The 17,098-nt window shown below is 41.6% G+C and overlaps 1 protein-coding gene across 1 annotated transcript; it reads left to right on the top strand.

The window, feature by feature from the left end:
* Positions 1 to 462: 462 nt before the first annotated feature.
* On the top strand, positions 463 to 15,379 carry LOC134065842 (myosin-7-like). Its single transcript, XM_062520935.1, has 37 exons — positions 463 to 663; positions 972 to 1,115; positions 1,243 to 1,399; positions 1,524 to 1,551; positions 1,641 to 1,746; positions 2,077 to 2,169; positions 2,262 to 2,325; positions 2,418 to 2,516; positions 2,966 to 3,069; positions 3,161 to 3,299; positions 3,387 to 3,505; positions 4,831 to 4,980; positions 5,060 to 5,230; positions 5,413 to 5,722; positions 5,805 to 5,872; positions 6,250 to 6,455; positions 7,063 to 7,186; positions 7,321 to 7,457; positions 7,898 to 8,153; positions 8,430 to 8,672; positions 8,766 to 8,942; positions 9,079 to 9,224; positions 9,308 to 9,398; positions 9,509 to 9,898; positions 10,012 to 10,138; positions 10,816 to 10,934; positions 11,028 to 11,224; positions 11,321 to 11,504; positions 11,591 to 11,756; positions 11,842 to 11,966; positions 12,057 to 12,365; positions 13,503 to 13,706; positions 14,033 to 14,329; positions 14,466 to 14,570; positions 14,650 to 14,745; positions 14,963 to 15,097; positions 15,359 to 15,379. The coding sequence occupies exons 1-37, from the start codon at positions 463 to 465 to the stop codon at positions 15,377 to 15,379; spliced, it is 5,808 nt and encodes a 1,935-aa protein (XP_062376919.1).
* Positions 15,380 to 17,098: the final 1,719 nt, after the last annotated feature.

Genomic DNA, 17,098 nt, shown 5'->3' with positions numbered 1-17,098 from the left:
TAGCTCAAACAGGTTTTTACCAACAAGTGTTTCCTCTGAGACCTGAGTGGTGTGGAGTGTGTGTGCTGCTGAAGCATGTCTGATAGGTAATTCGGTCCCATAATGATTTATAAGCAAGTAGTAGAGCTTGAAAGTGCTTTTCAATTCGGAAACTTACTGAAAGCCAGTGCAGGGACTGAGAGCCCTACTAGTTCGGAAAAGCCCATTGCAGTAACCCTGTTGAGGGTCAATGCATGAATGAGTTTTTTCTAAACATGTTCTGACGTCAGACCTGTACGTTTGGGAAATTATTGGCAAAAGGATTTAAGCTCTGCCATATCCTGGTTTTAGGATTTCAAATTAAAAATGTGTTTGCCCATTCTGACTTGCTGTTGCTGTAATCAGGTCCTTCATCCTTAAGTTTTCATGTTTTCTCTGTGTATTAATTAGTTTGTTCATATGATTTGCTTTGTAGTCTTCACCATGGGTGATGCATTGATGGAAGAGTTTGGGGCGGCGGCCCCATTTCTGAGGAAGTCGGACATGGAGCGTCTGGAGGCCCAGACTCGTCCCTTTGACATTAAGAGGGCCTGCTTTGTGGCGGACCCTGAGGTTGAATATGTAAAGGGCATCATCCAAAGCAGAGACGGTGACAAAGTCACCGTTGATACTGAGTATGGAAAGGTAATCCATGGAAAATACACTTAAAACTTTACTTCAGAGTATTTACTTACTGACCAAACTGAATAACTTTCATTTTTATATAGATATCTTTTTCTGTTTAGCTATTATTAGTATCCATTACTTCTCTCTCTCTCTCTCTCTCATTATAGAGAGAGAGAGAGAGAGAGAAACATACAATTTTGCCAAATGTTGTAGACAATTGGGGGACTAGATTAGTTTTGAGCTGCTTAGATTTATAATAACAATTCAGAAGACACTGAATTTCTTTGTACTACACAGACCGTCACAAATTTCTTTGTATTACACAGACCGTCACTGTGAAAGATGCAGATTGCCACCCCCAGAACCCACCTAAGTTCGATAAAATTGAGGACATGGCGATGTTCACCTTCCTGCATGAGCCTGCTGTGCTGTTTAACCTCAGAGAGCGTTACGCAGCCTGGATGATCTATGTGAGTACATGAACAACATGAAGCCCACAGTGGCAAAAAGTATAATGTCCAAATTACAATACATTCTGTAGACTTTGTTGCCTCTGTTTCACATGGATCATGAGCAATTGTATGTTCATTTGTACAGACCTACTCTGGGTTATTCTGTGTCACCGTCAATCCCTACAAGTGGTTGCCAGTGTACGACAAGTATGTTGTCACTGCTTACAGAGGCAAGAAAAGAACAGAAGCCCCACCCCACATCTTTTCCATCTCTGACAATGCTTACCAGTACATGCTCACAGGTAAAGAATGTTGATGACAAGGGCTATAAATGTGAATAAGTCATGCTATAAATGTCATGAATTCATGAATATAAAATACATTTCTTGATTTTATATTAACATGTCATGCTTGCAAATTACACAGACAGAGAGAACCAGTCTGTCCTTATCACGTAAGTATAATTCAGTCTTTGGTTCCAAATTTCTTCTTAACTTGTTGATGCGGGAGTGAACTTTTACACACTTTCATTTTCACCGACAGTGGAGAATCTGGTGCTGGAAAGACTGTGAACACCAAAAGAGTCATCCAGTACTTTGCTAGCATTGCAGCAACCACTGGAAAGAAGGACCCCTCTCAGGAGAAAAAGGTTAATCATCTTGGGATGTGTCTGAAAGTAGCCTGATTTCACCAGACTCACTGACTACAACTACACAAGCAAGCAGTAAAGCTTAAGGAAATGTATTTCTATTAATCTATTTTGGCAAGTAAATGTTAAACTGCTACAGTAAAATCCCCTGCTATTCCATGAATTTGCACCAAAAATTCACAACAATTCCCTCACTTTTCATATTTGGAATAGACTTTACAAAATTCGAGCTTGATATGCTTGAGATACTAGCTTTGGTGGGGCAAAACTAGTCTCCAAGACCTAGCATTAGAAATGTTGATATGTTGATATGTTATTATATTTTCCCAGGGCACCCTGGAAGATCAAATCATCCAGTGTAACCCTGCTCTGGAGGCTTTTGGTAACGCCAAGACCATCAGAAATGACAACTCCTCCCGATTCGTAAGCCATCTATTGATTTTTAAATCGTAATCAACTCAGAGGCCACTCTTTGATCACTGTGATCATTAATCTTTATGTGTCACTTATGCTAGGGTAAATTCATCCGTATCCACTTCGGTGTGAGTGGCAAGCTGTCCTCAGCAGATATTGAGACCTGTAAGTAAAGCCCTTTCTCAGCCATTTCTGTTAAACTCCATCTGTGGACACTGAAGGTATGGCTTGAAAGTAATAATCACTATATCCCTTAGATCTGCTGGAGAAGTCCCGTGTCACTTATCAGCTCAAAGCTGAGAGAGACTACCACATCTTCTACCAGATCCTGTCCCAAAGAAAACCGGAGCTGTTGGGTGAGAAATGTATTTATATCTCTCATTTGTGGGCACGAATGTGAAATAATCAAGTGTTTAGGTGCTGTGTCCACCAAATGCGTTTTTTACAGCCAGAGCGCTAAAAACCTCCTCCTCTCGGCGCTTCGATAAGTGTTTATTGTTGCTAAGTTACCAAAACCAGAGACGGTTTATAACGAGAAGTGCCATTGACGAGCCCGGCGCTGTTCTAAAAGTTGAACAGATTTCAACTTTGAGCGCTCTGAGCGCTGCGACAAAAAAGGTCGGCGCCAACCGTTTTTTCCCGCCAAGGGCGCTCAGCGCTGTGAGCGCTGAGCTACAAAGACTTTACATTGAAAATTGTCGCCGTCGGCGCAAAAAACGTGTTTGGTAGACACAGCACCTTATTCAACTGTTTCCTTAGCTCAGTTACAGTAGCATTACTTGTCCTGTGGTCTTGCTTTTTTCAGAGATGTTGTTGATCACCTCCAACCCCTATGACTATGCGTACATCTCCCAAGGAGAGACACAAGTAGCCTCTATTGTTGATGCTGATGAGCTGATGGCTACTGATGTGAGTAGGCCTGCTTTCTCTTTCTTATATCAGCATACAGACGTATGTTAGCGGGACATAATTACTGAATTAAATATTTGATTTGTTACAGGATGCATTTGATGTGCTGGGCTTTACTCAAGAGGAGAAGAACGGTATTTACAAACTGACTGGTGCCATTATGCACTATGGCAACATGAAGTTCAAGAACAAGCAGAGAGAGGAGCAGGCAGAGGCTGATGGCACTGAGGGTGTGTAGTAATTTCTGATGTTGGATGTAATACCACATGTTACAGTTAAATGTGGGCAGAGGTGTAACTGTAATATTTTCACTCCAGATACCGACAAAGTCGCTTACCTCATGGGCCTGAACTCTGCTGACCTCATCAAGGGTCTGTGTCACCCAAGGGTCAAAGTAGGAAACGAGTGGGTCACCAAAGGACAGAGTGTTAATCAGGTAATATCAGAATTAAAGGGATATTCCCCCATTTTTGGACATACGCTCATTTTCCACCTCCCCTCGAGCAAAACAATCAATATTTACCTTGTTCCCGTTCATCCAGCCATTCTGTGAGTCTGGCGATACAATTTTTAGCTTCAGCCTAGCATAGATCAGTGAATCGGATTACCGGTAGACCATTAGCTTCTCGCCTGCTAGCTTCATGTTTAAAAGTGACTAAGATGTCTGGTAATTTTCCCATTTAAAACGTGTCTCCTCTCAAGTTAGAAAGTGCAATAAGACCAACTGAAAATGAAACCTGGCGTTGATGACAAAGTTTATAAGTTGCAAAAACTGTATGGCTGCGCAAGTAAACGTCTTTTCACGAAAAAAGCGGACGTCTGTTTAGCAGGTTAAGTGTTTAATTCCATCATTAGAACGGTTGTCACACCTCATCCATTGGCAATTTACATGTTATTAAAGGTTGGGTACGGAATTAGCAAAACGGACGGCAGAGTTTGAACATATACAACCTCAAGTCCCGCCCTCCATGCACGAGCGACAATTCAAATGCGCAGCGCGAGAGCGAGCCAGGCTAAATGAAATGCCATCCTGGCGTCTACAGCACTATGAGCTCTAGTCTCCATACAATCACTCGCATCAACTTCCCCAATTACATTCTTTATTCACCTCCAAAGGGTTGTAGTACATATGGTTCAGTAGCCATAGGTGTGTATATTTGAACAGAATCTGGTTTGTTCTTACCAGGGCGATTATCTCCTGAAATATCCGAGTTTAGTGCTGCCCCGTTGGTTCGCCTATTCCACCGTAGCTCCAAGCTGTTAAGTTTCGATTTCATGTTTACAGCACTCTTCGTGTCATGGTAAAATGTAATTTTTGCTACATAGCTTATTTATTGCGTGGGTGATTGAGTTTCCGTAGGTATCCGCTGCCTTAGTTAGTTTGTATAGAAATGAAGTGACACATACAACAAGAGGGGAACATGGACGTGCAGCAGCAGGCAGTTGGTTTCGTTTCAGCACTGACTCACGGTCACCAGCTTTCGAAAGGGTCGCGCGCGGTGGGGAGGGGGAGTAGGAAGAGGAGTAAGACGTTAGATTGACGAACGAGCTGTGAAATGATGGTATGGGGTGAGGAATTCTATTGGCTGGAGTTTTTCGAGCCCTGCCCGTTCCGCAGATGATTGACGTGTTTAATTTCCATTTCAGTGCTTCCAACTTAGTGGCTATAAGTGGGTTAGGAATAGGATTTCAAGTGATTTTGCAAAAATGGCCAACAAAGCTAATTCCATACCCTACCTTTAATTTCTCCTTCATCCTTAGGTGTACTACTCTATTGGAGCCCTGTCCAAGTCAGTGTATGAGAAGATGTTCAACTGGATGGTTGTCAAGATCAACCTGACCTTGGACACCAAACAGCCTCGCCAGCACTTCATTGGTGTGCTGGATATTGCTGGATTTGAGATCTTTGATGTGAGTCCTAAATGTAAAACAAACACTACACTTTTAAGCAAAATATATAATATTAACAAACATCCTTGTTGTATTTCAGTTCAACACCTTTGAGCAATTGTGCATCAACTTCACTAATGAGAAGCTGCAGCAGTTCTTCAACCACCACATGTTTGTGCTGGAGCAAGAGGAGTACAAGAAGGAGGGCATTGTGTGGGAGTTCATTGACTTCGGCATGGACTTGGCCGCTTGCATTGAGCTCATTGAGAAAGTGAGAGAAATTGACTTATATAATTACTTACATTTGTCTTTGATTGCACAGATCACTACTTTGACAAACGTTATTTTATTACTTGTCTGACTGTAAAATGATTTACATAGAAGTGGACAAACACTAGTCTATTACTTGTCTTATAAAAAAATATATATGTTTTCATATTCTTTCCTCCCTAGCCCATGGGCATCATGTCCATCCTAGAAGAGGAGTGCATGTTCCCTAAGGCCAGTGATTCAACATTCAAAGCTAAGCTTTATGACAACCACTTGGGCAAAAATGCCTGCTTCCAAAAGCCCAGGATTGTCAAGGGGAGACCAGAGGCCCATTTCTCCCTGGTTCACTATGCTGGCACTGTTGATTATAACATTGGCAACTGGCTGGTGAAGAACAAAGACCCTCTCAATGAGACTGTGGTCGGACTATTTCAGAAGTCAACTCTAAAAATGTTGTGTGCTCTCTTTGTTGGCTATGCCGGTGCTGACTCAGGTATTCTCTCAATCTTTTCCTGTGACAATAATGAATCGTCATGTTGAAGTGAAAAGCTAAAGCAGATGTGATATTTTAATAGCCCCGGAGGGTGGTGGTGGCAAGAAGAAGAAGGGTTCTTCTTTCCAGACTGTGTCTGCCCTTCATAGGGTAAGTGTGACAGGTTGAATAGCATACTTAAGTTAAGGCCTTAAACAGTACCATGTCTCTATCTTTCAATTATTTACATATCAATGGGCAAACAGGGATTCTGCACAGTCCTACTGATACAGTATATAGAGCTCTAAGAGACCACTGCATAAGTTTCTGATATGTCAACAGTCATCCTATTGTTGCTGCTTGACATTCGAATGAGTTGAAGGTCATATTCAAACTTAAGAGACCACTAAATTTGAGTATGACTGTCAACTCATTCGAATGAGCAACCATAGGATGACAGAAACAGGATAACCATTGGATGACAGGATCTCTTACTTCTTTCAAGAGCTGTATAGCCTATATTTTAAATGAAAATGTCTGAATAACAGGAGAACCTGGCCAAGCTGATGACCAACTTGAGGTCAACTCACCCCCACTTTGTGCGCTGCCTCATCCCCAATGAGACCAAGACTCCTGGGGCCATGGAGAATCCTTTGGTCATGCACCAGCTGCGCTGTAACGGTGTGCTGGAAGGCATCAGGATCTGCAGAAAGGGCTTCCCCAACAGGATCCAGTACGGAGACTTCAAACAGAGGTACAGTAGGGTCAACATTAAAACTAGACCCATTCACTTTATGAAATGACTCACAATTGTGAAATGTTTCGAACACAACCATTATTGCAGATGTAGACATTATGTTATCTTATACAATACTTGAAATTGTTGGTCCAGCCTAACCAATCACCTTATTTTATCCTTAATTAATTAATTAATTGTATCTTCATGTGCATTTGTTGCAGAAACTTCAAATACTGGCTCAACATGTATAAAGTATTCAAGACTTTAATTAAAAAGTCTTCCATCATACATAAGTTTGGGCAGGCTAAGGAATAATATTCTTCAAGATATTAATGCCCAAACATGGCCTCCAAGACAAGGCATTTGTCAGAGTGTAAAAATGACATAAACATTGGAATTTGGAATGCACCTTAGGTAGTCCTTTGCATCGTGAAGCAACACAAGTATTTCCAAAGTGTAAGGACCAGAAGTGGTGTCATTGTTAAGAAGAAAAACACGATAGCTCAATGACACGATGGCATCGATTTTCAAAAAATGCCATAATTTTCCTTTAAGATAGATGCCATACCAAATTAGCAAAACAACTAGCTTACCTAGCTTAGCCTACCTTTTTGGATTTTAGATACCGTATCCTGAACCCAAGTGCCATTCCTGAGGGCCAGTTCATTGACAACAAGAAGGGAGCCGAGAAACTTCTTGGCACCTTGGATATTGACCATGAGCAGTACAGGCTTGGACACACTAAGGTATTAAGGGTTTCTTTATATTTGGCACATCACGGTAGACACTGGTATGTTATGTTTTGGTAGATGAGGGGTTTGGCAATAATTGTACAGTAAATAGATTACCGTCTTACCTTATCTTACCTTCTACCACTCAGGTGTTCTTCAAAGCTGGTCTCCTGGGTACCCTTGAAGAGATGAGAGACGACCGTCTCGCTCTCATCATCACTGGTATCCAGTCTAGAAGTCGTGGACTTCTTGCCAGAATTGAGTTCCAGAAAATTGTAGAACGCAGGTGAGAATAAAAAGAATAACAAAAGGTAAAGAATATCAGTAGTACTAGGTCCTCATATATTTGTACTCCAACACCATATACCGACAAAAAACAGTGTATTAATAATATTTGGTACTAATATGTTTTTTAACACAACCTCCCGTTACACATTCATATCATATTTATATCATATTATCCTACATAACGTTATTTATTTAAAACACTAGATTAAAAAAAAAACCTCTCTTCAAATTCTGAGCTGTAATAGTAATTTCTATTTTACATGGTTGAAATACTGCCTTGTTAAAGGTTGTATCAGCGATTGCAGACATTAACATAAATCACATTCATCTATTCTTTCCTCACAATCTGCTAGCTGCACGCCTCATAAGTAGGCCATCAAAAAAACGTGTCTCTGCAGGCAACCCAGGTTCTAATATCTGAACACAAAAACATTATAGGGACTCTCTACTGGTGATCCAATGGAACGTCCGTGCATTCATGGGTGTCAAGAATTGGCCCTGGATGAAGATGTACTTCAAGATCAAACCCCTCTTGAAATCTGCTGAGGCTGAGAAAGAGATGGCCAACATGAAGGATGAATTCCTGAAGCTGAAGGATGCCTATGCAAAATCTGAGGCTCGTAGAAAAGAGTTGGAGGAGAAAATGGTTTCTGTTCTCCAAGAGAAGAATGACCTGCAACTCCAATGCCAGACTGTGAGTATACTCTACAATTTAACCAGCAAATATTTATTAGTCAGTGAAAGATCTACCAATTTAATTTTAATGAATATCCAAAAGCATACAAATTTCACTAGTGAAAATCTATCAGTCAATAAAGGACGAATTACATTGAGGATCTACTGTATATATTTAAATTTAAATTTAACTGACATTCAAAAGCCCATGCAAATACGTCAGATATAGTAGTAATGTCTACTTTTATTGTAGCTTCAATCTATCAATCATCATACAGTCCATTTGTCATCATAGGAACAAGACAGTCTTTGTGATGCTGAGGAGCGATGTGAAGGTCTGATCAAGAGCAAAATTCAGCTCGAGGCCAAAGTCAAGGAGCTGACTGAGAGACTGGAAGATGAAGAGGAGATGAATTCAGAGCTGACTGCAAAGAAGAGGAAGTTGGAGGATGAGTGCTCTGAGCTCAAGAAGGACATTGATGACCTGGAGCTCACTCTAGCTAAAGTGGAGAAAGAGAAGCATGCCACTGAGAATAAGGTAAGTACAACTGAAAATGGTTCTAATCACCAATTACAATGTTCAAGTAATGAAATCAAGTAATAATTTGTCAATGGTCTACTTTACTTTTAGGTCAAAAACCTGACTGAAGAGATGGCAGCTCTTGATGAAATAATTGCCAAGCTGACCAAGGAGAAGAAAGCATTACAGGAGGCTCACCAGCAAACTCTGGATGACCTTCAGAGTGAGGAGGACAAAGTCAACACTCTGACTAAGGCCAAAACCAAGCTGGAACAGCAAGTTGATGATGTAGGCAATACAAAATGCAGGCACCTACAGAATATCTCCCTGTATCAAACAAATTAAGACACTAACACAAAAATGCAAAAATGTATCTAATTAAAAGTGACTTGACTTGACAATCAATTTCTTGTATTCTAAATAGCTTGAAGGGTCCCTGGAACAGGAAAAGAAACTCAGGATGGATCTTGAGAGAGCTAAGAGGAAGCTTGAGGGTGACTTAAAGTTGACCCAGGAAAGTCTGATGGACCTAGAGAATGATAAACAGCAACTAGAGGAGCGGATGAAGAAGTACGTACAAATCACTGTAATAAAAAACAAACACAGAGAAAATATATATTTCATTGATATTTGAATTGGATGTTTCAATACAGGAAAGACTTTGAGATCAGTCAACTTAATAGCAAGATTGAAGATGAACAAGCTATGGCTGCCCAGCTCCAGAAGAAACTGAAGGAGCTGCAGGTAAATGACAAATGAAAACTATTAAGATATACAGTATAAAATCTTGTGAAAACATGTATATTTCTCACAAAACAAAAAACAAATATGCAGTTCCTTTTTACTATCCTTAGGCTCGCATTGAGGAGCTGGAGGAAGAGCTGGAGGCTGAGAGAGCTGCCCGAGCCAAAGTGGAGAAGCAGCGGGCAGACCTGGCCAGAGAGCTGGAGGAGATCAGTGAGAGGCTGGAGGAGGCTGGAGGTGCCACTGCTGCCCAGATTGAGATGAACAAGAAGAGGGAGGCTGAGTTCCAGAAGCTGCGCAGAGATCTTGAAGAGTCCACTCTGCAACATGAGGCCACTGCTTCCACACTGAGGAAGAAGCATGCAGACAGTGTCGCTGACCTCGGTGAGCAGATTGACAACCTTCAGAGAGTGAAACAAAAGCTTGAGAAGGAGAAGAGCGAGCTCCGTCTGGAGTTGGACGATGTTGCCTCCAACATGGAACAGGTCGCCAAGGCCAAGGTTTGTACAAAATTACTACAGAAAGAACTTCTACAGTATCACTGAAATATCTATATGACAACAGTTTTCAAGAAAATAGTACATGAGAATAATGTTCTATATTATTTTGTCAGACAAATTTGGAGAAGATGTGCAGAACACTGGAGGACCAGATGAGTGAATACAGAACGAAGTCTGAGGAAGGCCAGCGTTCCATCAATGACTTAACCATGCAGAAAGCCAAGCTTCAAACTGAAAATGGTATGTCAAAATGGTAATACAACTTATTCATTTTGCACACATCAAGTGGCAATGGAGGAACCAAGCACCTGCGGGGCACCTTAGGGAGGTCTATACCCTTACCAACTTGTGGTCAGCAAATAGTTTCACCCACACACACACACACAAGACTCGATGATATACAGTAGGGGGGCACTATGGAGTCCCTGGGCCGCAATCTCTCTAGAGACTGTGAGGGATGATATGGTTGGGTGGGAATGATTTCAGCCTGGCATTTTGATATGGTTCTGATGTATGAGCCATGTCAAGCAATGCATGGCAAATTCATCATGCATTTCCTGTTTATGTGGCAAGGTATGCAAATTCATCATATCGCCATTATAGCATATTGCTACATATCATATAAAAAAAGAGTCTCAGTTTAGAATTATCAACATCTCAACATCATGTATACCAACTTTGACATGAAGTAGATCAGTCGTCTAGGAGAAGTATTTAAAAATGTATATTGTGTCCCAACGCACAAGTAATTACCCCATTTCCTGTTGGGCACAAAAGGGACCGATTTAATGGAAATGATAGTAATAATAATAATAATAATAATAATCCTTACAGAAACAAGGGGGCTTTCGCACCACCCGGTGGTCGGATCCTAAAAACAAACATCATCATTGAAAAGTGATATTCTCTTTATCAAGGTGAGCTTACAAGACAGCTGGAAGAGAAGGATTCACTTGTTTCTCAACTGACAAGAGGCAAACAGTCCTACACGCAACAGGTTGAGGATCTCAAGAGGCAACTTGAGGAGGAAGTGAAGGTATTTTTAACAGACTTGCAGAAAATTATTTATCTTACTCTCACACCTCAGTCATGACATATCTGACGGACTTGTATCTGATCCTATCCACAGGCAAAGAATGCACTAGCCCATGCAGTGCAGTCTGCTCGCCATGACTCCGAACTCCTGAGAGAGCAGTTTGAGGAGGAGCAGGAGGCCAAGGCTGAGCTGCAACGTAGTCTCTCCAAGGCCAACTCTGAGGTGGCTCAGTGGAGAACCAAGTACGAGACTGATGCCATCCAGAGAACTGAGGAGCTGGAAGATGCCAAGTAAGGCCCTGGGAACTGAATCTGTATGAATTGTTTAAAATCCATGGTTAGACATGGCATGTTTATGTCACTCAATTTCAATTATTTTTTCCCCAGAAAAAAGCTTGCGCAGCGTCTGCAAGATGCAGAGGAAGCTGTGGAGGCTGTCAATGCCAAATGCTCCTCCCTGGAGAAAACTAAGCATAGACTGCAGAATGAGATTGAAGATCTCATGGTAGATGTGGAGAGATCAAATGCTGCTGCTGCTGCTCTAGACAAGAGACAAAGAAACTTTGATAAGGTGAGAAAATAAATGGTCAAAACATCACTGCCAATATGCCTTAACATGATTTTTAGACTTACACTTAAAGATTTTCGTTTTAACAGGTCTTATCTGAGTGGAAGCAGAAGTACGAGGAGTCCCAGACTGAGCTGGAGAGCGCCCAGAAAGAGTCAAGATCTCTTGGCACTGAGCTCTTCAAACTCAAGAACTCTTATGAGGAATCTCTGGATCACCTCGAGACCATGAAAAGGGAGAACAAGAATCTCCAAGGTCTGTTTGATCCTCCCTGTAGACAAAACTTATATGAGTGTTAAAGTGACATCACTCAAGTGACTAATCTTCATCTGCTTTCCAGAGGAAATTTCTGATCTCACTGAGCAACTTGGTGAGACTGGAAAGAGCATTCATGAGCTTGAAAAAGCCAGGAAGACACTTGAGCAAGAGAAGGCAGAGATCCAGACTGCCCTAGAGGAAGCTGAGGTACATTCATAAAGATCATTCCAAGATGGCACAGGATGCTTGTGTTTACAGAAGTATATATCTAATTATCATGTTCCTGTATCTCCACAGGGTACCCTTGAACATGAGGAGGGTAAGATCCTCAGAGCTCAGCTGGAGTTCAATCAGGTCAAAGCTGACATTGAGCGCAAACTTACTGAAAAGGATGAGGAGATGGAGCAGGCCAAGAGGAACCAGCAGAGAGTGGTGGATACCTTGCAGAGCTCCCTGGAGTCTGAGACTCGCAGCAGGAATGAGGCTCTCAGGGTGAAGAAGAAGATGGAGGGAGACCTCAATGAAATGGAGATCCAGCTCAGCCAGGCCAACAGGCAGGCAGCTGAGGCCCAGAAGCAGCTCAAGGGTCTCCATGGACATATGAAGGTAAAACAATTCACTTACAGGTTTATGGACTTTTCTGCCTGTTCTTGCTAAATTTGTAAGGGCTTAGGTCTGTTCTAGTCTTGCTTTTCAAAGGGCGTGAGGGTTTGAGTATACACTTACCGAGCCCTTTCTGTGAGTCTGCATTGGCATAGAATTCACCAAAATTCACCAAAATTACAAAGGAAAACAACTGCACAACACACAACTGCTTGTTAAAAAAAAGAGCTTTAAAGAATGTGGAATCAGGCAGCTGTCCCCTGTACCTTGGCCAAGTGAAAAGCAACAAACTTAAAGCTAGAAATGTGCATTTCCGTGGAGGATCTGCAAGAGTGGGCTTGCTCACCAGGGGGCAGTGATGTAAACGCCTGAACATTCCCCCATTCATTTCAATAGGGAAATGCCTCTGGTGGAGCATGGCGGAACTACAAGGGTCTAAAAACGGGAATACCGAAAAAACGACAATCGGCAGCCATCTGACATTAACAAGCAATCTACACCGGATCGAGCCTGATTTTTTAGTGTTTGAACCGCGTCGATAGCTCAAACGCTCTAGGAGAAGAGGCGTCCGACGGATAACAATAGATGGGCTTGCCTTGCAGCAAGCCCACTAATGAAAAGTGTCAGCAACATCTTTGTGCTGAAAAGTCACCAAAGTAACATGTGATCCCAAACCCATTTAAACCTATCTGAGCCTATGTGGCCTCACACACTCACTCACTTAGCACTTGAGATCAATTAAGCCTATGAGTCTTTAGTCCTCAGGGCTCACTTGGGGATTTAGCCATGAACTGCATAGGTCTTATAGGAGAGCATTCCTAAACCTGACGTAACATCTAATATTCACCTCTAGCACTTTTTGCTACACCGAAGATTTCCCTCACATATTTTTCCATCTTCTCTATTCACTTACTGGTAGTGGTGCAGGAAGTCAAATGTATCTTAAAATAGTCCATATATTAGAGAATATCCCATTCATCCATCTAGTCTGAAGAGTGCAACTTTTATATCTGCTCTAGGTTACCTGTCTTTTTGGAAAGCTAGCTGAATACACTAAAACAAGAGTTAGCTGAAACAAGGTTAGGCCTTTTATTAGCAATCTAGAAATTCATGGTTACATTTCTAACGTGTACATTACAGGATGCCCAACTGCAGCTGGATGACGCTCTACGTAATAATGATGATCTCAAAGAGAACACTGCTATTGTGGAGAGACGCAGCAATCTGCTGCAGGCTGAATTGGATGAGCTCAGGTCCCTGGTGGAGCAGACTGAGAGAGGCCGGAAACTGGCTGAACAGGAGCTGCTGGACGTCAGTGAGAGGGTGCAGCTACTGCACTCTCAGGTAAAATCTTAAATTGGTGTTTTTCAGATATGTTCATATGACAGAGTCAGATATTATTTTGGTAATATGACACTGACATGACACTGTCATGAACATGTGACACTGTCACTACACATGAACCATAACCCTAAGCCTAACCCTAACTTGTCACAAAATCCAAATGTCACTTAATGACAGAAGTGTTATTTTATAAATGTTTATAACTTGTTTATGACACATTAGTGTCTGTGTCATGTCACCCTTATGTAGATACCTTCAAGTAAAGTTTTACCATTATTTCACAATATGACACAGACCATTGTGAACATGTATGTCTTGCCACATAGAATACCAGCCTGTTGAACCAGAAGAAGAAGCTGGAGAGTGATACATCCCAGTTGTCGAATGAAGTAGAGGAGGCTGTTCAGGAGTGCAGGAATGCAGAGGAAAAGGCCAAGAAGGCCATCACTGATGCTGCCATGATGGCAGAGGAGCTGAAGAAGGAGCAGGACACCAGTGCTCACCTGGAGCGCATGAAGAAGAACATGGAGCAGACCATCAAGGACCTGCAGCACCGTCTGGATGAAGCTGAACAAATCGCCATGAAGGGTGGCAAGAAGCAGATCCAGAAACTGGAGTCCAGGGTAAATGCTGTGTTTTGTGTGTCTTGCGCTGTGTTTTGCGTGAGCTTTTTTTCTGATAATCAGTGCTTAACTACATGTAATTACAGCTAGACGTGTCACCATTAGTTCAACTTTTGCTTTATTTCCCTACATTTAGGTGAGAGAGCTGGAGAGTGAGGTGGAAATGGAGCAACGTAAGGCTGGCGATTCTGTGAAAGGAATCCGTAAATATGAGCGCCGCATCAAGGAGCTCACCTATCAGGTATATTATACCACACCATTTTTTAATATATAATACATAATGCTAGATGCTAAAGTTCACCCACCTTTCCCATCTGTAGACTGAGGAGGACAAAAAGAATTTGCATCGTCTTCAGGATCTGGTCGACAAACTGCAGCTGAAGGTCAAGTCCTACAAGAGAACATCAGAGGAGGCTGTAAGTGACATCCTCTTCTCCTTAGTTTTCCCTTTTCTTCCTTGTTTTTATCTGTTATCAAAGTAATTTAATCTATTAAAGGCACCCTTAACAAGATTTGCTTTCTGGGTCCACTCTGGTTGAGAAGCACAATAATACATCAACTAAATATGTCTTTTGGGGGTGCTAGAAACTAGAAATTGCTGAACATGCAAATAAATGAAACAAAACATTTCAGGAGGAGCAAGCCAATAGCAATCTGGGCAAGTTCCGCAAGCTGCAGCATGAGCTGGATGAGGCTGAGGAGAGAGCTGATATAGCCGAGTCTCAGGTCAACAAGATGAGATCCAAGAGCCGTGATGCTGGTGGCAAGGTGAGAGCAACAGTTGCCACTGTATTGAATATGAATACATTTGCATGACCAGTATATATTGCTATAATACATTGGACTATACTTTCAGTCTTTAGCAGTATTGGGCTCTATCATAGTGTTTAAAATCATTCACCAGTGAAATGCTGGTAAAACATAAAAGTGGTTGGTAGATAAGTAGTAGTTCATTTTGACCCCTAATAATCACATTTATCCATATACTGTATTGCTGACAATTCTTTTTTTTGTTTTGCTGTATCACAGAAAGGACATGATCAAGAGTGACATGATCAAGAGTGAAGCTCTCATGGATATGTCTGAAAAGTTATTGTTTGCTGTGTTTTAGTTTAGTTCAGTATGGAATGCATTCCAATACAATCACTTAAAAAGTGTTTCTTTTGTTTGTACGTTCTTAAGACACTTGCATGTAACTCTCATTAAGGACTTCACCTCACCTACAGTACATGTATATCCACAACAGGCCTACAAAGAAGAAGGGGATAAAAAAGGGGCTTTCTTTTTTTTCATGATGCTATTAAGAAAATTGGCCCATTATGAACTTCCTTAAACTGACAGAGAGTCATGCCTGCTGGGACCAAATATTTGATATGACCTGTATCGTCCCCTATTGGTAACACCCAAATTTGCCGGACGTCAGTCATTTCTCGGTTCCTCTAAACAAGATGGTCAAGTGGCTCACGCACCTGCTTGGCCACAGAGGTTGCCTGAGGACAAAGGGTACAAACGTTTGACTTCAGAATAAAAAGAGGAGGCACAATAAACAAACCTAAATGACCTAAGTATTAAGAACACGACACTGGAAAAAGTGTTAAAGGAAAAGGAGGGATAGAAAATAATAAGTGCATGTCATGCTGTACGATTTTGCGAGGATCGTTGGCTTCTCCCAGACCTAGTGGTTTGGCGTAGCTACTTTTGCATACTATAGGTGTGCTGAGACTGCCCTGGCAACGCCAGCAGACAGCCCAACAAGGATGAGATAAGACAAAACGAAAGAGTAAAGAAAGTATAAGAAAAGTAAGGAACATGTTGGAGGGTGATCGATGGGATGATAGGAAAACAAAGGTGAATAAAGTAAAGACAAAGTAGAAGTGTCAAAGCCCCGAGCTATGAGAAAAGTTGCCTTTTAAAGAAGGAAAACTCCTCCCCTAACAAATCATTGGCTACTTAATTAGAGAGTGCCTCCCCAACAGTGTTCAGAGTCAAGTCCAGTCATGTCACAGAGTGTTTCTGTAGAACTGTAGACTTTTACAGCACGCAAGGCCCGACAGGTCCACACATTTTTGCGCCTCACATGACTGCCCAAGTGCCCATACAAGAGATTAACTGAGCAGAGTAACATAGATATAATAAACCTACCAGTATGTAGCCTACTTTTAATATGCACTCTCTCTACCTAATGCAGTCACATGATTTGAAATGGCTCATAATCACTACAAAATACACTGCAAAATAAAAAATAACCAAGTGTTATTAATCTTATATTAAGATTACAAACATCCACCTCCACCCTCTAGACATGCACGAGTGCAAGCACACAAGCGTGCGCATACGCACACGCGCACGCACGCACGCACGCACGCACGCACACACACACACACACACACACACACACACACACACACACACACAGAGTGCTGATAGTCTTCTTGGCCTTTTGGCCTTTTGAATTAAAATAGCCCCACATCATCACATACCTTTCACCATACCTAAAGATTGCCATGGTGTTTTTTCCAGTTAGCCTATTAGCCTGATTGATGCTAGTTGAGCTCAATGCAAATCAAACCAGCTAATAGGTATGGTGAAGGGCCAAGTGGAACCTTTAATGCATAGTATCCGGGATGCATGAAATGCTGTAGCTGGCCTTTAAAAATAAAAATATGTAAAAAATCTCCCTACATCTATGGGAATTTAACATAGCTGTCAAATACTTATTACCCCTGCATTTTAGGGAAGAACCTTTATTTATTTACGATACATTCTTCA

Source organism: Sardina pilchardus, chromosome 19, assembly GCF_963854185.1.
Source record: "Sardina pilchardus chromosome 19, fSarPil1.1, whole genome shotgun sequence".
NCBI classification, from domain to species: domain Eukaryota; kingdom Metazoa; phylum Chordata; class Actinopteri; order Clupeiformes; family Clupeidae; genus Sardina; species Sardina pilchardus.
Note: the sequence above shows the minus strand (reverse complement) of the source record. Positions and strands in the feature narration are given on the sequence as shown.